The sequence below is a fragment of the Chaetodon auriga genome, chromosome 15 (genome assembly GCF_051107435.1).
Source record: "Chaetodon auriga isolate fChaAug3 chromosome 15, fChaAug3.hap1, whole genome shotgun sequence".
Taxonomy (NCBI): Eukaryota; Metazoa; Chordata; class Actinopteri; order Chaetodontiformes; family Chaetodontidae; genus Chaetodon; species Chaetodon auriga.
This window is the reverse complement of record NC_135088.1, coordinates 15,710,554-15,737,180: the sequence shown is the minus strand read 5'-3', so window position 1 is coordinate 15,737,180 and position 26,627 is coordinate 15,710,554. Positions and strand designations below refer to the sequence as shown.

The 26,627-nt window shown below is 44.6% G+C and overlaps 1 protein-coding gene across 3 annotated transcripts in view; it reads left to right on the top strand.

Moving 5' to 3' along the window:
• The window catches only part of LOC143332858 (cell adhesion molecule DSCAML1-like), a 51,641-nt gene extending 26,635 nt beyond the window's left edge, over positions 1-25,006 (top strand). The window contains exons 4-33 of one of the 3 annotated variants that reach the window (XM_076750676.1): positions 2,590-2,736; positions 2,819-3,097; positions 4,499-4,774; positions 5,151-5,447; positions 5,887-6,159; positions 7,060-7,344; positions 7,532-7,651; positions 7,752-7,928; positions 8,493-8,692; positions 8,926-9,022; positions 9,178-9,306; positions 9,388-9,555; positions 9,682-9,752; positions 10,254-10,494; positions 11,602-11,787; positions 12,530-12,685; positions 14,414-14,553; positions 17,032-17,185; positions 17,769-17,886; positions 18,006-18,169; positions 18,261-18,359; positions 18,660-18,848; positions 19,153-19,440; positions 19,538-19,693; positions 19,831-19,861; positions 20,002-20,120; positions 20,246-20,398; positions 20,581-20,781; positions 21,150-21,461; positions 21,728-25,006. In XM_076750676.1, the coding sequence (XP_076606791.1) occupies positions 2,590-2,736; positions 2,819-3,097; positions 4,499-4,774; positions 5,151-5,447; positions 5,887-6,159; positions 7,060-7,344; positions 7,532-7,651; positions 7,752-7,928; positions 8,493-8,692; positions 8,926-9,022; positions 9,178-9,306; positions 9,388-9,555; positions 9,682-9,752; positions 10,254-10,494; positions 11,602-11,787; positions 12,530-12,685; positions 14,414-14,553; positions 17,032-17,185; positions 17,769-17,886; positions 18,006-18,169; positions 18,261-18,359; positions 18,660-18,848; positions 19,153-19,440; positions 19,538-19,693; positions 19,831-19,861; positions 20,002-20,120; positions 20,246-20,398; positions 20,581-20,781; positions 21,150-21,461; positions 21,728-22,161 (5,660 nt within the window). In that variant the 3' untranslated portion in view covers positions 22,162-25,006. Of the gene's footprint in view, positions 1-2,589; positions 2,737-2,818; positions 3,098-4,498; positions 4,775-5,150; positions 5,448-5,886; positions 6,160-7,059; positions 7,345-7,531; positions 7,652-7,751; positions 7,929-8,492; positions 8,693-8,925; positions 9,023-9,177; positions 9,307-9,387; positions 9,556-9,681; positions 9,753-10,253; positions 10,495-11,601; positions 11,788-12,529; positions 12,686-14,413; positions 14,554-17,031; positions 17,186-17,768; positions 17,887-18,005; positions 18,170-18,260; positions 18,360-18,659; positions 18,849-19,152; positions 19,441-19,537; positions 19,694-19,830; positions 19,862-20,001; positions 20,121-20,245; positions 20,399-20,580; positions 20,782-21,149; positions 21,462-21,727 lie in introns of those variants that run through there. The other 2 variants (XM_076750677.1, XM_076750678.1) reach the window with 2 other exon arrangements.
• The last annotated feature ends 1,621 nt before the right edge of the window (positions 25,007-26,627 follow it).

The window sequence follows — 26,627 nt, the reverse complement described above, 5'->3', positions numbered from 1 at the left end:
TGTATGATTAAACTATCGTCTTTCCTTGTTTTTAAATGCATACTTCAAAGATTGAGAATAATATATATTTGATTGTTTCAGTTTTCCTTTATCTCTAACATTTTCCTGTCAAAAATACACATCATTTTCCTGATCTAGCTCTTATAAGTAAAGATCAGAATAGATCCCCTCTGGACCCCATCTACATCAGGAATACATGAACAATTTTGCACAATTTTCTCCCATGAATGGGTCTCATTGAGACTCTGACCGAACTCATACAAAATCCAACAATGTTGACATCCTCTAGGCAACACAGCATCTTTGGAAAAGCTTCTTTCTGGGTGAAAGAACTCTTTAAAGAACCATTTATAGTTGATGAAAAATACTTAAGCTTCTAAATGGTTCCCTCAGAGTTTTCCTGAGGATCCGTGAGTGCTTCTATTTTTTACCTAATGGTCCTTATAGTTTCAGTTCTCAGTGTTTTTTGCCAAACAAAAATCTTACCTGATGGTTTTAATAGCTATAAAATGATAAACATAAAGAGTCGCTCAGTCCCTCCTGAATTTGCATGTCCGACAGCACAGTTGATCAGCAGCTTCCTCTGTTGCTGAACAGGAAGTTTGTGGCTTTACATCTTTCTTCCAATTCAGTGGAGAAGATGCACTCGTGTGTGACACATATTCCCACATCTTTGGAGCATATGGAGTAAAAGCAGGGGGCAGGTTTGTGTAAAAATACTCAAAACTCACCAAATAAAATTGAAATAAAATTGTCCTAAGCTTGCAGAGACTATAGCATTACAGTATCAAGTGAATGTGGCACAACTGAAAAAAAAATTATGCAAAACAAACAGCTGCAGCTGTTTTCTACTCAGAGCTACATGCATGCACGTCTGCATGTTTTGCTGCAGTCGTGTGTGTGCCCATGTCTCTCTCCCTCTCTGTGTGTAATGCACATTGGCTCTGTTTCTCATTATCTAGTCAAGTCAGCATGAATAAAAGCTGAGGGAGCACAGTGATTTAGTAATTAATATTTTACTCTGTCTGCCACTCTGCTTAGCGACTGAGAGCGAGAGGCTGAGAGAGAGGGGGAGAGCGGAAAAGGGTGAGAGAGACGACGAGAGGGTTCACACAAAGAGACGATGAGAGTTGACCAGAGATCGACTGATAGACTGATTTTATGTACCAGCCACTCAGTTAAGATGGACAGATAGTAAGGGAAATAATGTGATGTGCGTTGTGTAGTCAGTGTTGTTTCAGAGGCGTCGCTGCAGATTGGATGAATTCCATCCCCTGCTGAAGATAGAAAGTGTGGCTTTGACAGATCCAGCTGACTCTCTCTCTCTCTCCCTCTCTCTCTCCGTCTCCCTCCCTCCCTGCCTATGTCAGAGTGTTGTGACAGGCGAGTCCTCGGTGTTGTGGGAGCAGCAGTCTTAAAGTGCTCATTATCCTGTAAGGCTTCATTCTGGGGGGGCAAACAAAGGCTGCTGTGAAATTGCTGCCTGTGCCTCTTCTCGGGTCATACAGTATATTCCATGCAAACACATGCACAGTCCATAACTGCTACCTTCAGTATTCCTGCTCAACCTTCCCCAAGACCTTGACAAACACACAGCGCTTGCAGATAAAATATTGATGCTGATAAACACACAGGTGCACCTGAACACAGCCAATCCAGGTGCTGGCCTGTAGCTCACATGCTAAAAGACACAGGTGATAGTTGATGTTCACAAAACTAAACTTACTGTAGGGTGGCAACCATTTTGAAATGCGCTCCGTATACATTAAGCTGTGAGACAGTTGCTATTCAGACGAGCTAGATCATCAGAAAATGCGCAATGATTTTGTTGCCTGAAATTTTTGGTTAACCAATGAAGACCCCCTGTTTTCAAGGAAGCTGGTATCATTTTGTGGAATCTTGAAGAACTAGCCTTTCCTCATTGATTCATTGATTCACACAGATGCTCCTTGTTCAGTAGGGACAAATGAGAGCCGTGGTGTTTGGGAATGAGCTCAATAGAATTCAAGAAAATACAAAAGCAAATATAACAGAAAGTGAGTGTGTGTGTGTGTGTGTGTGTGTGTGTGCATGTATGCAAGACAAAATATGTAATATTAACAGTTCTACAGAGAATACCTGGACTTCTCTCTTCACTCTGCCTCCAGTCAGCAGACACAGCGCATCGTGGCACACTTGATCCTCGACCTTCCATTTTTGTTGCCATGCTTAAATGGAAGAACGTATAGATACTTTGGTGATGATAGTGTGGTGCATAAGAGTTTTATGTTGTGTGTAAAGGGGCAGTAAATCTGACTCCGCTCTGTCTATGGGTGGTGTAAGTGACCGCTGTGTGTCCTCCAGGCCTTGAAAGAGTGCCAGATTTTGGGAAGCAACATTATCAGGCAGGTAGTGCCAACTGTTCAGGCAGCTGTTTGTTCTTAGCACAATACGGTTTTGCAATGAACACAATGGATTTGTACCAGAACCATCATCTTGGTGCAGGGTTTTTTTGTTTTGTTTTGTTCTGTTTTACTGGATGTCTCTGTCTGTCAGCAGTTTTCGTTTTGGGATATTCATGTACATCTTTACTGAATGTGTCCTCCTCAGGTAACAGGTTCTCGCTGACCTCCTTCGGGGCTCTTTACATCTCTGATGTTCAGAAGGAGGATGCCCTCTCCACATACCGGTGCATCACCAAACATAAGTACAGCGGAGAGACGCGCCAAAGCAATGGAGCCAGGCTCTCTGTAATGGGTGAGCAGCTTGGTGTCAGTTTACTCATGTTAGTCTGATATTTTTGTGTGGAAAACAAAATAACCGTGTCTCTGCCCTCCAGACCCCAACGAGTCCTCACCCACCATCCTGGACAGCTTCCAAGCTGGGGAGGTGTATGCAGGCCAGAGTATCGAGCTGCCCTGCACAGCGGGAGGTTACCCCAGCCCCACTGTGCGCTGGCTGAAAGATGGTCGCCCACTGCCCTCAGATGCCCGCTGGACACGGCGTTTGACAGGGCTGACCATCAGTGACCTGAGGCAGGAGGACAGCGGCAGCTACGCGTGTGAGGTCACCAACAGTTTTGGCTCAAAGGAGGTGTCTGGACAGCTTCACGTTATAGGTGTGTGAGCACCACCAGCGCACACACACACACACACACACACACACACACACACACACGTTCGCAAACAACCTGACAGACTCCCACGCTGTCTTCTCAGTGAATCAGCCTGGCAGACGGACACATTCACAAACTCCTCTCCTTTTGGTTTGAGGCACACAGATAACTCTCGCCTAGAGTGTGTCTGTAACAAACATGTGTGTGAGCTGTATGATGCCCCGTCATATCAGGTCTCAAAAAGAGAGACAGGGCAATAATTCACTGAGACTGAATCCGTAACAGAGCTGCCAGCACAATTCACCATCAGAGAGACGGAGGGTGAGGAAGATGGAGATAAATGCGAGGGGTCACAGAAGGGACGACCAGGCACCCAGACAGTGCTGGAATGACATTATCTACAATGCAATAACGACATAATAAGAGAGGCGGAGATAAATGTACATTGTGTAAAGTATACAAAGAAACAAAGAGCGGGAGAAGGCGAGACAGAGGGAGAGAATAGAGAGGCGGTAGGCTTTGCCAGTGGGCACATCATGGCAGCACACTCTGTGACTCTGACAGGGTTGGGGGGGTTGGGAGGCACAGAGATGCCCCCCAGCACACACCACCAGCTGCCTTATTGCTCACTGACATTTTCGCACACACACGTGCACACACACACACACACACACATACACTCTCTCTCTCACACGCACACAAAAACAGACAGGCACACTTACACACACAAGTGGACAGAGATGTGAAGAGATATCTCCAGCTGCTTTTTTAATGAGTGCGTCGAACTGATTGAGTCACCACCGCTGATTGTGCCCTCTCTCTCTCTTTCTCCCCGTCTCTGTGAAAGTAAACGCCTACTGTATGTATGACTGCATGTGACACATTTTGAATGCAGCTGGCCGATTTGAGAGTCACCAAGGAGATACAAAAATTGATCTGACTTTGCAATAATACTTAAGATTTCAAATGTGTTTAGAAATCAATTCATGAATAATTAATGTTTTGCAAATGAGCAATAACCTAATATAATGTGTAAATGAAGGAACTTAAAATTAGCATAGACACATTTTAAATGTTTGCTCACAAATCTGGCGACACAAAATGTATTCTTGTCTCATGGGTGATAACTGGTTTGTGAAGCCTTCGTACCTGAGTTATTAACCACCAATAAATTAATCAGTAACAACTAATGAAGCCTTTACACTTACAATCTACTGCACAGTGGTACCAAAAAAATCAATAATCTTTGCATTTATGACAAAAAAAAGATCAATAATATCAGAAGGAAAATAAAAAGTGGTCTAGCGGTGAAAACGCAGAAACCAAAAAGAAAGAAACTGCATCTTTGGAGGTTTTTTTTTTATCCATCTGTGTTCTAACAAACATCACGTGTCCTTCGCTCAGATCCACTACGAGTGACCTTGTCCCCCAAGAATCTGAAAACCGGCATCAGCAGCACACTGTTCTTCACCTGCACTGTGGAGGGCTCTCCTGAATACACCATCACCTGGTACAGCAACACAGAGCCCATCGTCCCCGATCAGCACATCTCCATCCAGGGACAACACAACGACACCCTGCAGATCACCGCTGCACAGAAGTTCCACTCTGGGGCTTATCAGTGCTTCGCCTCCCGAAAGGGCCACACTGCTCAGGACTTTTCCATTATTCTGCTAGAGGGTATGTGGACAGAGACTCTAGGGAAACAAACAGTTGTGTATAAAAGAGGACACAGCAAGCATTTCATTACAGCACTGTAGCAGCAAATGACATTTAATTTAAATCCTCTACTTTTACATTGCACCTTTGTTCTCTATCTGAATGCTGGTGCATAAATGTGGTCGCCCCTGCAAATGTCATTTACAGGTGCATCAATAGAACACCATAGAGTCACTTGTCATTTGTCAAATACATAAAATCATTTGGCATTAAAATGCTGCAGAGATGGTGGCATAAACAAAGTTGTTTGACCTGCTGAACGTCTCACCTGTTTATCATTATGGCCTTCTCTATTTTTCATCTCTCTTCCTCTGTCTCTCCCTCTGTCTCCTCTCAGATGGTACTCCTCGTATTGTGTCTTCCTTCAGCGAGCGGGTGGTCAACCCCGGTGAGCCTTTCTCCCTCATGTGTGCAGCCAAAGGAGCCCCGCCCCCCTCCATCACCTGGACGCTGGATGACGAGCCCGTGGTGCGAGACTCCACCTACAAGACCAGCCAGTACACCCTGTCGGACGGCCTGACCGTGTCGCACGTCAACGTCAGCAGCCCGCTAATACGAGATGGGGGAGTGTATCGCTGCGTCGCACGCAACTCGGCCGGTAGCGCCGAGTACCAAGCGCGCATAAACGTAAGAGGTGCCTGTCTGCTTTTCAATATAAATGCACTCTACACCTGACTCTATACAAACACACAAGGGCTAGTTAGAGGCATAGATCACACATAATGTATCTGTCTGTCTATCTATATATCTATCTGTCTATCTATCTATCTATAATGGTAATTTAGAAAAATACATAAAATCACTTAGATACACAGAATATCTGATTAGACTGAAATCAACAATATCCTCAATCAAATTTTAGTAAAGGGAGCACAACTAACCTCCCTGTCCACCTGTCAACTTGCCCCAATCACTCTATCCCTCAACCTTTATCTCTTCACCTCCTGTCTCCGTGGCTGCTCCCTTACTCTGCCATGACCTCCTTCACCTCATCTGCCCCTCTCTCCGACCTCTTTGTGTGTCTCTCTCTGTCTCCTCCCTCCATCCCCTCCCTCTCTTCCCTGTGTCTCCAGGTCCACCTCGAATCAGACCCATGCGGGACATCACCGCAGTGGCGGGCAGGAACACCTACATAACGTGCCGTGTGATTGGCTACCCGTATTACTCCATCAAGTGGCTGAAGGACGGCATGCAGCTGCCTGATAATCATCGTCAAGTGGTGTTTGAGAACGGCACCCTGAGGCTGACGGACGTGCAGAAGGGCGCGGACGAGGGCACCTACTTGTGTAGCGTTCTGATCCAACCCCAGGTGTCAATCAACCAGACCGTTCATGTCACTGTTAAAGGTAAGCGTGAGGAGAAGAAGAGATTGAAAGGGATAAAACTGCACTGTGCAATGTTTTAGGTAAAAACACACTCACCTTATGAATGCAAATTATGAAGTGAGGCTGCAGTCAAGCTACAGGGACCTATCTACGTGACTGGGATGTACTGTGGTTTCACCTTATTTTCCCAATAGGAGGTATCCCTGCTTGCTGCTGGAATGTCTTTGCGCACATATAAAAATGTCTCTTAAAATGGTGAGAAAGTAATCTGTCCAAATAAAGCTTAGCTCACCAACATTAGTTCTTTCGCTGCCTTTCTTCACCCTTTGGAAAAAGGACAACAAATGAGTACAGAGAGTGTGCAGATGTTAGCAAAAGAGATTTCTGGATATCAGAGTTCCCAATCATCACTAGCAGTCGGAGACACCAATGTTCAAAGTTGTGCAGTGCAGATTCCAGCCATGCGTCATGACAGGGGTAGATGGTGTTTTATGATAGATTTATGTTTCGGCGCGTCTGTGTTTTGTTTAGTCTGTGAGTGGGGTAACGGTGGTAGCAGGGCAGCTGCAGAGGTGTTTAAGGGTGTGTGCATGTGCCTGCGTGTGAGTGTGTCTCTGATTTAATTAGATGAATAATAATGAAGCCTAGATTAAATCCCCCAGATGTCTCAGCTGTAGTACCCCCACCCCAACCTCCATCACTATGGCAACAGAATGACTTCCTCCTGCCAATTGGACTCTAACCAGAGCAGCTATTATGGGCTGCAGGAGATGGGGGCTGAAGGGGCGGGGGGGAAGAGGGGCCCACTGGCCAATGACCTTCTCTCTCTCTCAGCATTGCTCCAGATGGCCACACTGCCACTCTTCCACATCTATCGCAGCCTTTATTATACTCACTCTGCACTCTTCCTCTCTCCCCCAGTGCCACCCCTCATCCAGCCCTTTGATATCCCCTCTACCTCAGTGGGGAAGCTCATGTACATTGCCTGTGTGGTGTCATCTGGGGACATGCCCATACGCATCACCTGGCACAAAGACGGCCAGCTCATCGTGCCAGGCTCTGCCTCTGGCGTCGCAATAGAGACCAAAGAGTTCATGAGCTCCCTGCAAATCTCCAAGGTGACACTGAAGCACAACGGAAACTACACCTGCATCGCCAGCAATGCCGCCGCCACCGTCAGCTGGGAGAGACAGTTGATTGTTACTGGTGAGGGACTGAGCAAAGGGAGAATGGCATGTTGATAAATTAGGTCAGATCAGATGTGATATCTAATGTGCAGTGGGAGTTTAGAATTGCACATGTTATTTTAGGAACACTTCCATTTCCTACCTTTTACTGTAAGACTTTGTGTTAGTCCCTCCATTTAGGTTAATCACATCTTTCTGTTTCTCAGTGCCACCACGTTTCGTGGTACAGCCCAACAATCAGGATTGTATTTACGGCAAAGCTGGTGTTCTCAACTGCTCCGTGGAGGGTTACCCACCTCCAAAAGTCATGTGGAAACATGCCAAAGGTGAAATCAGCATACCATCACAACAACATCTACAACATCGCCATAACACGATTATCACAATCACGAAACTGAGGCAGTAACATGCATTTACTTTGTGCAGGTGTGGGAAACCCTCAGCAATATCACCCAGTCCCTCTAACTGGCCGTATCCAGATCATGTCAAACGGCTCTCTGCTCATCCGACACGTGCTTGAGGACGACCGAGGGTACTACCTCTGTCAGGCCTCCAACGGCGTGGGCTCAGACATCAGTAAGAGCATGATCCTCACTGTCAAGAGTAAGTGTCAATCACAGTTGCTTTTATAACCACATCTCCTGGATTGTACATATACTGTATACAGAGACAAGCCTCAGCTTTTTAGAGGGGAATCGACTCTTCTAAGATGCACTTTTGCCCCAGGCTACTGCGGCCTGTACTAAACCCAACAAAACCTTGTCTGTCTGTCCTGCACATCCTTAACTGGGAATATCTTTGCTATTGATTGATGTGTTATGGCTGCTGGTCTGTATGCTCCTGAATGTTTGGTGGGGAAAAGGGCTGATGAATTAGTGATGAAAACAAAACCACAGGAACCCCTTCAATCAATAATCCATGTCTGAGGAAAGGAGGTGGAAAAGACTCAGGAGAAGAAGAAGAAGAGGGCAGACAGGGAGGAGGTAGAGTAAGAGGGCCAGCAGGGCTTGAAGCGTGAAATGAAAATGGAGAGCGAAGTGCAGAAATAGAGATGTCTATACATCTGTAATATATCCTCGATTTTCAATACCACATCCCTGTTCCCTCATCTCATTACTCCATATAATACTATTTGTCACACTGACATATGTCTGTGATTCTGCTCAGTTCCTGCCATGATCACCAGCCACCCCAACACCACCATGGCGAGAAAGGGCCAGACCAAGGAGCTGAACTGCACAGCGCGGGGCGAGCAGCCCATCATCATCCGCTGGGAGAGAGGAGATACCGTTATTGATGCAGAGAGAAACCCCCGTTACTCAATTACCATCAACAAGAAGGGGGACGAAGTCATCTCTACTCTTAAGGTCAGATTCATGGGGATTGTTTGATGTTGTGAAGGGAATATAGAGGAACTTTTCCAGTGTTTTAAGAATTTCCTGACATCAGAGTTTTGCAACATTCTCATGTAATACTTGTCAAGGAAATGATCTGGCTTCACACCTTATTGGTTTAATGGTACTATTACATGTCTGTTGTGCATGTTCTGCATATTTTGTGGCACGCTGTAAGCTTTTTCTGTTTGTGTTGATGCTCTTAGCTGAACCCAGCCGAGCGAGGAGATTCTGTCTTCTTCTCCTGCCACGCCATCAACTCCTATGGAGAGGGTCGAGGGCTCATCCAACTCACTGTGCAAGGTATCTCTACCACACAGTGCACACGTCTCACAAACACGAAATTACTGAAACATTAGGCCTGATGAAACAGTCCATGTGGTTATGTAAGGGCAAATGTTCTAAAATCAGATCTTAATCCAAAGCTCTCACCTCCTCTCTCTCTCACACACACACAGAACCACCAGATCCTCCTGAACTGGAAGTGAGGGAGGTGAAGGACAGGAGCATGAACCTGCGCTGGATCCAAAGGTTTGATGGAAACAGCATCATCACCAGCTACGATATCGAGTACAAGAACAAGTCAGGTCGGTTTCCTACATTTGAACACGCCTGTCAGATTTTTTGAGACACATTTTAACAATCTGAAATCTTTCCGTATTCAACAGACTCCTGGGATCACATGTACACAACCAGGAACATCTCACCCACCAACAACCAGGCCAACATTGTGGAGTTGCACCCGGCCTGTGTTTACAGCATCCGCATGTACTCCTACAACAAGATCGGCCGCAGCCTTCCCAGCAAAGAGCTCACAATCAGTACTGAGGAAGCGCGTAAGTGACTGTTTTCTCCTCTATAAGTCATGCTTGTCCGTTTTTTATCTGTTTTTCTTTACTTCTTCTCTGTACGGATGAGTGTTATATATGTTGACGCTTTATTTGACATCTTACATTCAACAGCGCCTGATGGGCCGCCGATGGATGTAATCCTCCAGCCGATGACCTCTCAGAGCATACGGGTCACATGGAGGGTAAATCACTTCTTTATGTGTTATATTACAGTGCTTATTTGTGATTACCAGACTTACAATGCAAATCACTGTGAAATACCCAGTGAACATATACCTGCATCTGCACAACGGTTCATTTAGATATTAATACTCTAACAGAACAACCAGCCAGTTGTCCTGGAAACTGAATACATGCCCTGTATGTCTTTAGCTGCATTTTCCTTTAGTGTAGGCAAGCCTAAAAATGTTATTCATTAATATGCTGCATTGTGGAAAACTTTATTATTAATAGTTATATTCTTAAGCAAGAATTAAAGGTTATAGGTGCAAATAATTAAGCTTTTGCTGTTGGTAGTGTCCCATGAGGGACAAGCACATACACAAACTGCTTCACTAGCTAAAAAAACTTTTATTTTTACTCTTATTACAGTACATATTTTGCCAACTTCCAAAATAACCCAATTCCAAATGCAAGTTTGACATGAACCTTAATATTTACTGCTGTTACTGCATTTCTTTCAGGCTCCTAAGAAGGAGCTGCAGAACGGGGTGATCCGAGGCTACCAGATCGGTTACAGAGAGAACGGTCCAGGCAGCAACGGCCAGTACAGCATAGTGGAGATGAAAGCTACAGGGGACAGTGAAGTGTACACCTTGGACAACCTAAAGAAGTTTGCCCAGTACGGGGTAGTGGTCCAGGCCTTCAACAGAGCTGGGACGGGTCCATCCAGTACTGAGATCAACGCTACCACACTGGAAGATGGTAGGAGAGCCACGAGAGAAGGATGGAACAAAATGTAGATGGCAAGATAAAGGAAAAAAGTGTAGACACAACTAAGAGAGCGGGCAGCTAGACGAGGACAGAGTGTGGGAGGACATGAGGGCAAGAGACAGAAATTAAAGGATCTATAAAGTGTATCTCTTTGATTTGTCAAAAAGAATAGAAAATAGAGTCAACTGCAGGAGCAGGATGGCAAACACACCAATGAACGCAGCTAACATACATACAGTATAAAGACACACATGCACAAGCTCAAAAAAAAAATGGTAGAAATGAATTTGCAGCACATCCCCCATTCTTCTTTCTACTTTAATTAGCACCCTCATTAGGCTGGTAGAGAGCGAGAGAGGAACAAGGAACCCCATTACTCTCTAAATGTCTGCCCACTCTGCCTCCTTTTTCTATTCCTCTCCTTTATCTTCTTCTTCCTCCCATTGGTTCCCTTCTATTCATCCTCATCTGTCCTCTGTATTGCATTTTTTTAATTTCTTAAATTTTTCTGATGCTACTGATCCTCCCCTGTGGACAGAAATATATGGACCCTCCCTGTCTGTGTGGACAGTAATGGTAGACAACCTGATCAGGAGTAACAGTGATACTAATTGTCCAGATGTTTAGTCTGAAGCTGTACCTACATCTGCAAGTATCTTAAAGATGAACATTGTCTTCGTTCAGATTTTATCCCCACTTCTCAGGTCACTCCACCCTCCTCATCTGCATTTTAACCCCATAAGGTGGAACTGCTTTCCTATTCATGTTGCTCTCTCTCAGTGCTCTTCCTCCCCTCCATCAACCCCCCTCCTCCCCTTCTCTCTTCTGTACTCTAAAAGCTAGTAGTGAACAAGCAGCTATTGAGAGCTAATTTGAGCTTATTTGACTGATTTGTTTCAGCAGAGATGGCCTGTGGGTTGTTGGTGTTGAGTAGTCACTAATTACCAGTGCTTCAGCCTGCCATGCTAGATCAGTCAGGTCTTCTTATCCACAGCAATAACCAAGGATTTTTGACAAATAGAAATCATTAGAACAACCTCAAAGATCATATTTATGTTTAGACCAGTGGCGCTAACGCTCTTCCCCTGCTCTCTCCAGTGCCCAGTGAGCCTCCACAGAACGTGCGCGCCATCTCTGTGACGTCAGACGAGGCGGTGATCACATGGGCAGAGCCTCCACGGCTGACACTGCACGGTGTGCTGAAAGGCTACCGGGTTGTGTTTTGGTCCCTCTTCCCAGACGGAGGTGGGTGCTGTGGGGGCCAGGCCCAGTGGCCAATGCAGAGTAATTATCACCTATCTCATTCTAAACTTCACCAACCCGCCCTACCGCACCACCTACCTACCTACCTCTGTCAGTGTGTTGTCAGTCAAAATGTGTTAATGTGTGTTGGCTTCTTTCTCATAAAGCACTTCCTCTTCCTGTGTGTCTTTGAATATGCCCATGTTTGCTCTTGTTTCTTTGTGTGTTCGATTCTGAACACCATTGAATTGATGGTTGATTGTGTGTTTGTGCTCCTGTTTGTGTTCAACCCTGTTTCCTAAATTTGCATTAGCAAATATGTTTTGTGGGAAATGATGTCCAGATAATGGAAAAAAGCACAATCAGCATTTTTATGTTAATACTTATGCTACTAAAGGGCTATATTAAGATTAGGGAGAGACTGTGGAGAGACAGGATGCTCTGACTTTTTCAATATTTCTGATTTCTGATTCTGATTCTGATTTTGCCAAAACCACAATCTTTTTGTGGCAATTGTTTTAGTAGTCTGTAAACCTGCCAAAAAATGGGACACGGCGTGCAAACCCCAGTCTCTGTTTTACGGTTTTGTGTTTTCTATAACCAACCATCCACCCTTAGGTCCTCCCCTGCAACTTGCATTCAAGGCAGTATTCACATTTCCTCCCAAACATATTTAGCAAAGCAAGTTAGCAGTATATATCAGTAGTTTGTGGAAGACAGAATTGGTCCATTTTGCGCGTTCACAGTACTCTCTAAAACAGTTTTCCCCTGCTGCCCTCCTCAGAATGGGGAGAAATGCAGAATATCACCACCACACGTGAACAGGTGGAGCTGCGAGGGCTGGAGAAGTTCACCAACTACAGTGTTCAGGTGCTGGCCTACACACAAGCTGGAGATGGGGTCCGCAGCAACGTCCTGTATATCCAAACCCGCGAGGACCGTGAGTATACACACTAACAGGAATGCAAAACAAAAAGATGTCTGCATTTAACAGATATTTTGGTGCAAAAGAACTAGAAGAAGGCTTGAACTATGCTTGCACAGCGTAGGATGAGGTTAACAGGGGTAGGAAGGATGAGAGATGGGAGGGGAATATATGAAAAGGAGTTCTGGTCTTTATCTCAAACCCATGACAAAAGCTCATTTATGCTGGGAAGCTCCATTAGCAGTGCTAATGAGAATTAAGAGGCTTTGGGTCCACAGCTCAGGGCTGAGGGAGGGCTGGCGGGAGACACTGGGGGGAGAGGAGGGGTGCTTTCTGGGAGCATATAGCATCCAGGAGTCAGCCATCAGCCCAGGCCCACATCCTCTCCGCCAGCCCTCTTGCCATAGGCATAGGGATTAACTCCACTTGGATTAGAGAGAATTAATTTTGTGCTTACACCATTGGAGGTGGGATTACAGCCGGATCCATGTCTCTTTATAAAGGAGGGGGAGGAGGAAGGGGCTGGGGGTTGAAGATGAAAAGATAGAAAGATGATCATAGAGCCTATTCCTGGATGACACAATTATTAAGGCATCCAGAAAATAAGACATAATAGAAATGTAAGCAAGAGCCAATTTAAAGTAGACTGCTAGTGTATTTGGTTGAGTGTATTGGTCCTTTATTGTTATGTATCGCCCTCTGATTGGCACAGTTGTGTATAATATATTCATGTAGGTGGGGATTTTCCCTCAGCACCATTGTGCCTTGCTTCCTCATCATCACACGGGCTGAGCTGGCTGTGCAGCAGACTCTCTGTCTGTCTGGAGTCCTGGGCAGATTTTGGGCACCAGATGGGACTTAGCTCTTCCCCCCTCCCACTACCACTCCTACATTGACAGGGAGGTCCAGTTATGATAATGATGCCCCTCCCCAGCATCACCACTCCCCTGTAAACTGCACCTATCACCATGTTTTCATCCCCGCCAAGCTCTTTTAAAAGCTCCTCCGTTACATCCATCCCTTTTGAGTTTGTGTTGTTTTTATCCATGCTCATGTAATGTGCAGGATGAGGGAGTCCAAGGGCATGGCCTGTTTGAATGACTGAATCAGGGGGCCTCATGTAGAAGAGGAAGAGGAGTTGGGGGTTGGATTCAGAGCGCAGGGTCTTACACTGTGGTAACCACCTTCTGTAGACCCCAGATGAGGCCCTCTGTCAAGCACAAATTATATTTATGGTCAGGATTGAATAGGCTTGACACTTTGAGGCCCATACTGTAAGGCCAATATGACAAAAGCATTATTGTTCCCTTTCAGAGTATCCAGTGTCCTGATGTGTGTGTGTTTTTTTTGTTTTTTTTTTTTTTGTTTTTTTTTTTTGTTAAGTGTGCATCCATTTTAAACCCTTCTTACGCCTTTAGATGATACTGAGGGTATTAAGTGGTGTGCAGCGTCAAGCTGAAGTGGCTAGCAGAGGATCAGACATTAGTGTTTAATCTGTTTGTGGGTTTGAGAGTTAAGAGAATGCTGGGTGTCACAGAGTCAGAACTGCTGACCAATGTCTGACTGAACATATGTCCACCCAAAGGTTCTTCCAAGTCTTCCCAGAGCGGCTTAGTACAGGATAAGACTAGCAATCTGCAAACAAGCCTGCTCACTTTAATAGGCATCCAACACCCAGCATGTGCATGCACACACGCAAACATGCATGCCCGCTTTGCTGATGTTCCTGTGTGTTTCCTCTAGTTCCTGGTCCACCAGCTGGCATTAAGGCAGTCCCCTCCTCTCCGAGTAGTGTGGTTGTGTCCTGGTTGCCACCTCACAAACCAAATGGTGTTATCCGCAAGTACACCATCTACTGCTCCAGTCCAGGGTCTGGGCAGCCGGTAAGTCCTTCCTCTCTCTCTGGGTGTGACTCATAAGGGGCCAGCAGATAATGTTCCAGGTGATTGGGAGGTGAGGGATTTGTGAATTCGATAAACATCTACTAATGGAAATAATTAATTTGTAACCACTTTTATTAATTGAACCTGTGTGTGTGTGTGTGTGTGTGTGTGTGTGTGTGTGTATCTTAGCGCGTGTCTCTGTTTCACCGCATTTGCACCATCGCTTTATTTCCTGCCCTCCCAGATGAACAGATGAGGTTGTCTTGGCAACGTGATGAGACGTAGATATGCAAATGATGCAGAGAACAAGCTCACACATGCACACTGGCGCATAAGAACCACACACACACACGCACACACACACACTAGCACACACACACACAGAGACATCACATTTCAACATTTTCTATTTATACATGTATGTGCGGCATTTCAGTTGTGGTTAGATCATGTGCACACAAACACCAGCACACAGTGAAATCTGATAGCAGGCCAGAATCTCACTTACTTATTATTCACAAATACTCCTCCCTCTCTGTGCATGAGTGCCATGTAAATGAGCACGGGCAGGGAGGAGAGAGGGAGGAAGGGAGGGGGAAAGGAGGCTGCGAGAGAGAAAGAGAAACACCATTAGAGGTAGGGAGAGACCGAGGGGAAATGAGAGAGAAAGAGAGAGATGAGGGGAGAGGAAGAGGGGGAGAGAGTGAGAGACAGGCTGGGAAGAAGGGAGGAGCAGAGGAGGGTATCAGTCACATCGAGATGAGAGTGTTTTTGTCCGTCTTTTCATTATCTCCCTGTATCACTCCCTGGATCACCACAACACCACCGCTATGCTGGAGGAATTTTCGAACGCACCCCCTACATACACACACACACACACACACACACACTCACACATCCTCCCTCCTCCCTCCCTGTGTCCCTCCATCCTCTCCTCTTCACTGAGCTAGACAGAGAGGGATAGAGGAAAAGAGGGGAAAGCAAATGGTGAAGGAACTGGAGATGAACACTGAGAGATGAACAGATTAAAGAGATAGAACAGAGGACCGACTTGAGAGAAAACAGTGTTTTTGTGCGCGCGTTGGCATGTGTGTGTTTGTGTGCCTGCAGGTGTATGCGTGAATACCTTCTCAAAGATGTGTTTGTAGGAGAAATATCCACAGGAACACATCATTTAATCCAGTATTGAGGCATAAAATGAGATATTTCTGAACCCAGTGAATAAATTGTCTTGTCCTGAAAAAGATGAGGACATCCACACACTCAGTCTTGATGGGTTTTTTTTTTTAATTTTATTTATTTCTCTTACAGGTTTTCCCAAATATTTAGCTGCTGAAACAGTGTTACAATTCTCAAAACAAATTCAATTACCACATTCAGTTTTACTATACAGCAGAATGCTTACAGTGCTGTGCAAATTGGCATCATTCACTCAAAACTTTCAATTTGTGTGTCAGAGGTAAATAAATTTATCACTGACACCAAAATGACAGACATGACAGTTTCCTGTATAATAAAATACAGGGCAACCTACATGAACACAGAGGTGGAGTCCGTAGAGAGCTCATTCACAGCTGAGTGAGGCCTCCACTGTCAACATGTCTCTATTGCCAGAACCAGCAAATACAAGCAAACGCTGAGTGTAAACAGCAAGGCAGAAAATCATCTGTATGCTTTAATTCAAATTAAGCAGTAAGGCTGCAAAAGAATATGAATACAGCCAAATAAGTCAGCCAAAGACAGCAAAATTCATTCTAAAAAGACTGGCATGTGTACAAAATAAATGCACAGTATCAATGACCACAGGGCAAAAATTAAGAACTAGAAAAGCTTTTAGGAACATGTATATATAAATAAAAGAAAAAACAATATACATGAAAATACAATAAGGGATCACCGTCATTATAACATGCAGGAATTTCATATGCAATTTAAAAAAATCTCTTCTTCTTCCAGTTCTTTATTATTTCCACATATGACATGTCTCTGAGCAATTTCCAAAAAAAGGAAAAGCTCTTTACAATCGTCTCGCTGTAGGCTTTTATCACTGAAAACATTTTGACACCGCAGTAGGAAAAAGCCCAGGTATAAGTAATAAAATGAACGATGGCCGGATTCCATTTAGCTGCTTCAGTCTCAGGGTCCTGGCATTGTGCATGCTGTCATGGCTCACAGGGACAGGTGAACATAACAGGGCCATCATTATGTTATTAGTGACACCTGTGTTCTTCCGACTATGGCAAGTCAAAACACCTGCTGTGAGAAAGGCTGATTGGCAGAATGTTCCCTTCTTTTGTTCCAAGAAAATTAAGATTTAAAATAGATCGGAGCTTTGCCTTTCAGTGCACATTTGAGATGTATGACCTGCAACACCTCTTCAGTCTGGTAGAGTTTCTAGTGCAAGAGCTGCGCCCAAGCCTGTCGTGTCGCTGTGTCATCATAGTTTGCTAACTTGACATTGCGTGCCCTCTGTCCCAGGCGCCCAGTGAGTACGAGGCCAACCCGGAGATGCTCTTCTACCGTATCACGCACCTTTCCCGTGGTAAACAATACCACATCTGGGCTGCAGCCGTGACAACTGCGGGCAGAGGCAACATCAGCTCAAAGGTCACAGTGGAGCCTGCTGGGAAAGGTGGGTCCTCCAGGCGAGCCTGTAGTGGAGGAGAAGGGTAAAGGGATTTCTGTAAAGGTTATGAAGGAGAGCGCTCTAAAGGTGGCTATGAAACGGCAACATGATCTGCTGTACACAAATCACTTTCAGCACGGTCTCTCCTTCTTGCTCTGCCTGCTCTCTCTGTTATTGATTGACAGCCGTAGTATTGATTGAGTAGCGGCTGTGTTGCAAGAAATGCTGTTGTTAATTATGTGGTGATGAACAGGGCCTATCCAGTAAAATGACCCTTGGGGAGAGAGGTAGCAGGCGAGAATCAATAGACGGGAGGATCTATGGAGAAAAGATAGACTGAGACTAAGAGGTTAGAGCAGGGGCGACACTAAAACACAACGCTACGGCTTTTTATTCCAGCAGTGAGTAAAGGCCTTTCCCCTGAGGCAAACTGGGCCACTCATTCAGCAAACAACAGAGTTAGACATATGAAAGTCTGAAGAAAGACGTCTATGCTAGAGAGATGCTGGAGCGGTTTTTGTTTTGTCTTGGTGTATCTGTCATCATCTGAGTGTCAAAGATTCAGCTTAATCATGTTTGGTGTGTGCAGTCCCAGCTAAGATCCTGTCCTTTGGAGGCACGGTGACCACACCCTGGATGAAGGAAGTGCGTCTGCCCTGCAGCTCAGTGGGAGAACCTGCCCCCACAATTAAATGGACCAAAGACAGGTCAGAGCTTATCATATACCTCCTGTATGTCAGCGCCATGACTCATCCAGACAGATGCCGCTGCATGTGAGAGAAAAAAACAAGTTAACATCTGGAACCTGTCTGTTATTGTTTATCAGTGAGGACTCCGCCATTCCAGTGACAGCTGACAGCCAGCGGCAAATCTTATCCAACGGCACGCTGGTGCTACGTTCAGTCAAAGCAGAGGATTCTGGGTACTACACCTGTACGGCCACTAATACTCTGGGCTTTGACACCATCATAGTCAATCTGGTGGTGCAAGGTAAGAAGAAACAGAAGTGGGACGGAGCAGTGGAGGATGTGCTGTGATGTTTTCACTCTGTTGTTGAGATTGTCTCCGTGTGTACTTCCAGTTCCTCCTGATCAGCCTCGTCTCACCGTCTCCACTACCTCCACCTCCTCCATCACCCTGGCATGGATACCAGGGGACAATGGGGGAAGCTCCATCAGAGGTAAGCTCCTGAGAAGACTTTCTGTGACCAGAGAAAAAACCTGCCCACCTTGCAGTCATCTTATTAAAAAAATATATCCTTTCGTTTGATTTTGCGTTTTTATGCTGCACATAACAGTGTGAACAAGGTTTCTGGTGAAGAAGAAGTCAAACTAGAGCTGATTATAGCTGATTGTTGCCCCCTGGTGTTCAACTGATGTAGCAACAGCAAGGATCCCCGCAGTCGTTAATTCCCAGGATTGACTGTAGTTCTTCTAAATCACTTATGTTTGACACAAAGCTGTGCTGTGTGATTCTGCAGGATTTGTGCTGCAGTATTCTGTGGACAACACAGAGGAATGGAGGGACGTGTTCATCAGCTCCAGTGAACGTTCCTTCAGGTTGGACAACCTGCGTTGTGGAACCTGGTACAAGGTCAAGTTGGCTGCCAAGAACAGCGTGGGCTCAGGGCGCATCAGTGAGATCATTGAGGCCAAGACTCATGGAAGAGGTGAGGAGTGGGAACAAAAGCCGTGTAGATATGAGTGAGAAGGAATTGAACAGACTCTAACTCTGGCATCTCAAAACAGAGAAAAATTGTATTTGCTAATTTCTCATATCAGATCTCATGATGTCACATTGACTAAGTCCTTGTATTTAGGGAAAACTCTGTAGTAACCAGAAAAATGAATGAAATCCTAAAGTGAAATAGTCCTGTAATGATAACATTCTTCTTAGATGTTAAGACACAAATGAATACACCACATTATCCGTCTAACTTTCTGTTGCTCTGTCTCTTTGCCACTCCTCTACAGAACCGGTGTTCAATAAAGATCAGCCGCTGCTCACCCACATCAACTCCACCCACGCAGGGCTCAACCTGCAGGGCTGGACCAGCGGTGGCTGCCCCATCACTGATCTCATGTTGGACTTTAGGCCCAAAGGTACTTGGGCCTGGCAGAGCCTCAAGGCCAACTCTACCACTCAGCTCTTCCTCAGCGAGCTGCGCGAGGCCACCTGGTACGAACTCAAAATGAAGGCCTGCAACAGCGCCGGGTGCGGCAACCAAAGCTCCCAGTTTGCCACCACTGACTACGACGGCAGTAAGCACATCTCCGTCCATCATTTCTCTGTCACCTGCACCTCTCGCACTGAATTTTCTGTATCAAACCTTTTCTTCCTTCCTCCTTCTCTCCGCAGGTACAATCCCTCCCATTAAATCAGCTCGTGGAGAAGGGGATGATGTGAAAAAGCTGTTCTCCATCGGCTCTCCCGTCATCCTGGTTACTTTAGGTGTTGCTTTGCTCTTCATTATCCGCAAGAAACGCAAGGAGAAGAGGCTTAAACGACTTAGAGGTGAGAGAAAGAACAAGAGAGATCGGGGAGCGATCTGTGTTATTGTGTGTAATGGATCAATGTAACATAGAGTGACATGTTGAAAGGATTATCTTCACAGCTAACTATAATCTAATTAAGATATTGTCTCCTTATAGATGCTAAGAGCCTCGCTGAGATGCTTATCAGGTAAGATCCACCTCTTCTGGTCATAGTTTTTATGACTACTCTGTAGAGGAATATTTAACAGAGGTCAACCTCATTGTTTTGGAAAACCTTGTATGAGACACCAGTCTGACTATATGTGTCATTTCCATGTGTGTGTGCAGCAAGAACAATCGCAGTATAGACACTCCAGTTAAGGGCCCTCCTCAAGGACCAAGGCTCCACATTGATATCCCACGTGTTCAGCTACTCATTGAGGACAAGGAAGGCATCAAGCAGATAGGCATGTGGTGGCACTCGACAACACAAATATCATTTATCAGTGTCGTTTTTTGCTAGCTTATATTAAATAATTAACTTTTTTTGTGTGACTGTTGTGTAACTGTATTTGCTCATCTCTTGTGACAGGGGAGGATAAGGCAGCGGTGCCAGTGACGGACACAGAGTTCAGCCAATCAGTGAATCCGCAGAACTTCTGTACAGGCGTGTCTCTGCACCATCAAGCCCTCATCCAGAATTCAGGGCCTTTGATTGACATGTCAGACATCCGCCCAGGCACGAGTGAGTTTTTCAGTGAACTCTTATTGAATCTCTTATAGAATTTCACTTCCACTTCCGTCGACTTCAGTCATGAAGCTGATGAGACAGTAAAGATACTATCCGGTCTTCTAGACAATCAATACATGCATACACACAGTCTTTGTGCTGCCAAGCTGTTCTCTGATCACTGTGACCTCTCTCAGATCCCGTCTCCAGGAAGAGTATAAAATCAGCCCACAGCTCCCGGAACAGATACTCCAGCCAATGGACCCTGAGCCGGCCGAGTCAGAGCCAGTCGACGGCCTCAGCACGAACTCTGACCTCCGACTGGCGGACGATGGGCTCTCATGGCATCACTGCCACTGAGAGCGACAGCTACAGCGCCAGCCTCTCGCAGGACACAGGTGAGTCAGTCCCAGCCAGGACCACTGACACAGTGACTCTGCTGCTCTTATGTACTACGCTTGCTTTAATGTCATTTGCATTTTTTTTTACACCAAGAAACAGTTTTTCTAATGAAAGTAGTGAAGTCTTTTAGTTTTGTTGTGAAATTTAAGCCCAGTCTGAAGGCAAATGAACAGTATGTACATCATAACACGCATTCTCAAATTACCAAAGAGGGGAGGAAATATATTCCACCTTTACCCTCCACACCTCACCAAACACCACCTTCCCAAGTCTCTTTGACTTCATTATTTTTATGTGACAGGGTCTCTGTTTGTACATCATCATCAATCTTATCTGACTGAGGAAATCATTTTTGTTTTTACAGATAAGGGTCGCAACAGCATGGTGTCGACAGAGAGCGCCTCCTCCACCTATGAGGAGCTGGCGAGGGCCTACGAGCACGCCAAGCTGGAGGAGCACCTGCAGCATGCCAAGTTCACCATTACGGAGTGTTTCATCTCCGACAGCTCGTCTGACCAAATGACCACAGGCACCAATGACCCGGCAGACAGCATGACCTCGCTCAGCACGCCGTCTGAACCAGGCATCTGCCGCTTCACTGCCTCGCCACCCAAACCGCAGGACTACGACCGCGGTAAAAATGTGGCTGTGCCCATTCCCCACCGCGCTAACAAAAGTAAGTATGACCAGATGAGCCATGATGAATCAAAAACTGTTTTACAACACTCAGTATGACAGTTAGCTGAAATGGCTAAAGCTACACAGGGAACCAAGGAGTCATGTCTATTGGATGACTTGTCCAAACAGTCACTCCAAGAACACCAAGTCACATGTTTTAATGTCGAAAGAAAAGCACACGTCATATTTATTTACATGCCTTTGGAAATAATCAAATGCCTTTTTGAATTTCAAATGTCCTGACTCTTCTCTTGCACCTCTCAGGCGAATTCTGCAACCTACCCCTCTACATGAAGACAGACCCATTCTTCCGCAAGCAAGGGGAGCTGCATGACCCGTGCCCAGCTGTGCCACCGCGGGAAGCCTCAATCCGCAGCCTGACGCAGCGGGCGTATCACACCCAGGGCCGTCACAAGACTCTAGACCCTGCCAAGCAGCAGGCCCTGACGCTGGGCCACTCTGGGCTGGGCAGCTTGGGTGCGAGCTCGGGCACCGCCACCTTGCCCCAAAGGACTCTCACCATGCCCAGCTCCAACACTGCAGCAACAGCTTCCACTTCCAGCACGAGCAGCAACCCCACCAACAGTAACAAGGTGGGGGGCTCAAGAGACTCGCTGCTCGAGAGCAGCTCCTCTGCGCTGGGGAGACTGCAGAAACAGAGTGTGGGGGCCTACTCTAAGTCATACACACTGGTGTAGACCGTTCTCTTGCACAGACTTGCATTGCTGTCCCACTCCTCAGCCAGCCCCACTCTGGTATTCTTCAGTCTGGGCCAGAAAGGGCAAGTAACCATCTGTCTTTAAACCCAACTAATGGTGAACTGCCCAGCATTCTGTCTAATTTTCCTCGGAATAGGTGTTCTCCCAGACAGAGACCCAGCTAACCCTACTTTTCATGTTCACCTGGGACTCTATAAAAGAATTACTAACTTCAACTAACAGTTCCAGCCGGCTGGTGCTCAGCTCCGCTCAGTTCTCGCGGGACTTGCGCAGCAAAAAAACAGGAAGCGATTCTGTGGTCATTTGGAAATATTGACTATAATTGAGGAGCTAAAAGCTCTGTGTTTATGATGATGAAGACTACGATAGCCAGTATGAAGCTGTGTGGCCATCCTGTCTCTCATACGCACACGCATACTGTCCTCCATAGTTTGAGTATTATTGTCAATTTGCAGGACTTCCAGTTAAGTTCCCCTATTCTTACTCTGTCTTTCACCCTCTATGTGTCTCTTAAAGTCCCAAATAGCTATTGGCAGATGTTCTCTTAATGGTGATTCCAAAAGAAATGATTCAGGTTCACTTCCAAGAACAAAATTTCTATCACATTAATGTTCTCCACGCATCTCTCTCTCCAGCTGAACAGTGTCTAACTTTTTAATCAAATCATGACAACCCAAATGAACCAGCTATAATTTCTCACATTACAAAGAGAATATTTGGTATTATAAAGAATTTACATATATATTTCTATGTAGGTATATTATTGACATTTAAGTGAAATTATGACAAAGTATAAATTGTATGTACTACAATAGTGTAGTAGTATATACAGCAATTTAATGTTAATGTCAAATTTAAGAATGAGACAATCGCTCAATCATGAAATTTAAAAAAGGTTGGACTAATAAAAGAAAAAGTTTAGTATATACGTATACAGGATGTTCTGTATGTTTCTGTATGTAGACCGACTAAGAGAAGAGTGTTAAGCTCCTGTATGGACAGAGTGGTCCTGTCAAAGCCCCGTATTGAGGTGGGAGAAGAAAGATAGGCTGCTTAGTATTAGTCTGAGCTCCTGAAAAGGCCGGCTGGCTGGGTGAACGGATGAGAACCTCCCTGGTCTGCAGCGCCTCCTTGGCTTGTTTGGCAGAAAAACAATCATGGCAGAAATCCTTCTGTAATACTATTGAAGTTTGCTCATGAGGATACACGATCTTTGTTGAGCTTGTCTTCAGCCTGAGTGGCTGGTAATCACAGTAACATTCAGAAACCAAATCAGTGTTCGCAAATAAGTTTTAACGTTTGCCGCAAAGTGGTTACAGACTCAAATTCTGGTACAGAATTAAGGCTTCTGTCACAGATCCGAACTTACCAACGTCTCAGCCAGCCTCGGTGACACTCAGCCGGTCTTTGCTCCTCAATGAAAGGGACAACTAGCTGAAAGAATCCCAGTCATGATGTGAATGAAGTAAAATGATATAATGTTGAGCGATGTTATATGTCAGGGAGTTCAGTTTGAAAAATGATATAATGTTCACTTAATTGATATCTTTGTTGTTGCCCTGTCTGAAGTACTGTACATGTCCCACTTTCTTTATCCGCGTACCCCTCCATTTTGCTCTGATGTACATTCACACAAGAACCTATTGGACAGGCTTTCTGAAGCATCTCCATGATAGTGTTTTGTGGTGTATCTTTATTTATCCATTTGCTTTGTTTGTTTGTTTGTTTAGGGGAGGGGTTATCTGTTGGTCTGTTATTTTTGAGTTCTAATATTCATTTCCATTTGTTTTGGGTTTTGTCAAACTTTTGGTTCCAGGGGCCAAACAGTACTAAGGTATGTGGCCTGCAGCTAAAACCAATTCAGCCAAGTGAAATCAGGGACTCGTAGCTCTTTTGGTCACACAAACTACCGTTGTGTATATACTGGACTGGAGTCGGTCTGAAGACCTGAAGCATTCAGACTCTCGTCCTTTTCCCCCCAGTCAGATAAATTGAAGTAAAAATTCACCACACTAAACATTCTAGATCCATCATCTCTACCTTTTGTCAGTGTTGTTTATAGATTAAGTCTTGTACATAAACACAGTTTTGTATGAAGAGCTATTTTCGTCAGAATAAATCAGGGGACACATCAGGGTTGAATGCCCCAATTTCAAAATTGAAATAGTATCAAAAATAAAGTATTTTACTTCTGAAATGGGCAAAAAAAAAACAAACAAAAACAAAAAAAAAAAACATTTTCTCTCCCTTTATGTTTTTGATACTAATTTGTTGAATTTTTATTCTTTTTTAAAGGTCTTTTGATGTTGTCATTTGTCCTATTTACTTTTTTTATTATCATTATTTTGTATTTTGTTCATCCTCAAAAAATCATTGCATGCTTGCTAAAAGGGAAAAATTGAGGGAAAAAATGTATGAAAATCAAAAACAAACAAAGGAAAAAAAAAAAAAAAATGTTGAGGGTATCCCAAACATTTGTTTGAGTTGCTTGTTATAGCAATTGCTTGTGTTCAAAAGTACATTTTCTATGAAAAGAAAGCAAAAACTAAAAAGATCATTCTAACACCTTGTGCAATAAAGCTATCTTTCATACGTCACGGCCTCTGTCATTCTCAACAGGTTTGTTTGCTTGTCGTGTGAACAGTGTTGAACTGCCATTCATATTGAATTAACAGACAAACAGTGAAAGCAGCGTTGAAACAGGCTGACATAACGCCAAAGCCGACGCTACTTCTAATCTGATTCTGGAGTATAAAAATGAAAGCATTTGGTGATGATGCTCAGATATAGCATTGCACTTCCATACAGTCTGGGGGCCTTTGACAAATACATTTTAAGGGGAGACACTACAGGTGAAAACATCACGCTTTCATGCACTGATCAATTTTGAAATTTGGGGCTGTTTTGCTTCCATAACGTCTTATTTCAGACTACCAGACAGATTTCTGTTCTGGGCATTTTTGCAAATTAGCACATATTTGATATTAGATAATACCTCGTGTGCATATTTAAACAATATATAATATTCAAACATACAATAATAATAATAACAAAAAAAACTTTCACTGTGAGTAATCAGCTGCAGAGGTTTTATTGTAATATCTGTTTGTTAAAATCTGATCCTGTTCACCTGTGCAACAATAAAAAAATATCACCATATACTACCTACACTGACTTACCTACACTGGACGTGTAGAACAGAATAGCTATTGAACACAATTTCAATTGCAATACTGAACAGCATGGAACTAACAGAGGACAGCAAATTCAGCTCAGTATTTGACTATATGCTCTCTTACTCTTACGAGTGCTCCATGTAATAATATTAATGTAACTGCTCACACTCAAACCAAGTCACACCTCTCATTCAATCAAATGTGTGGAATATTGTGAGGAAACATCCCACATATCGTACCTTCTCAGCCTGCATAAACATATGCTAAAACCACATTGCTCTAAATGACCTTATTCACAGAAAATCAACAAAACACACACTAGGATTGTTATCGCTGTCAAAACATGCAAGTGGGTGAGACAATGAATTAGTTAGATGTGTGAAAAAGTGTAGAGATAATAACACAGCGTGGGCCAACATATAGGTGGTGAGCGCACAGGAGATAGTTGTAGAGCAGCAGTGCTTCATTGATTCACTCACCAGCATAGAAGAGACTGTGGTGTAATTGTCTCAGATTTCTGGCACCACATCGCGGTTTGGTCTCAGTGATGCATCTGAAGACAGAACAGCCACCAGACAGACAGTGAGAGTGAACCCAATAACCCCAGACTTGTGTCTGAAATACAAAGAGTGGACAGGAAATGGGGCAATAATGAAATCTAAGAGCCACATAACTTTTTATGCACAGACACCCACTTCGATTTAGCTCTACAGCGATGCCGCCACAAGATGGCGTCACAACATTATAATGTCTGACCTCTCCACATAAGTGAACAGATACTGTGAGGAAAGTGTTCTGCCAAAAGAGCGCAGTCAGTCATGACGGATATGCTGTGAATAATTGATGTTTTTCAGAGTCGCCTGCACCAGTGCCTAAATACTACAGCTTCTAGTTACTACAGCAGAGTCTTTCAGCATGTCGAGTGTGTCGAATTGAGCTGGTTTGTCAGAAGGATGCTTCATGGATAGCTGCATTAAAAAGTGCGCTTCACACAGACGGAGCTTGGGCCCTGATTATCTTTGGGGAGCAGCAGTCATGTCTTCATGCCTTGATGTGTTTGTTCACCAAAGTGTCAATTAGGAAAATAATTTAAACTACACCACTATTCCACAGTGGAAATGTGGATAATAATAATAGCATGTCTCATATTTTGGCAGATGACAGCAGGGTGCAATGGGGCTTTTCAAAAAAAACTGTCATGGGCCTTCTCCTTGACTTCCACATAATACTGAAAATTATAACCAACAAAATGATATGCTTGATATTCTT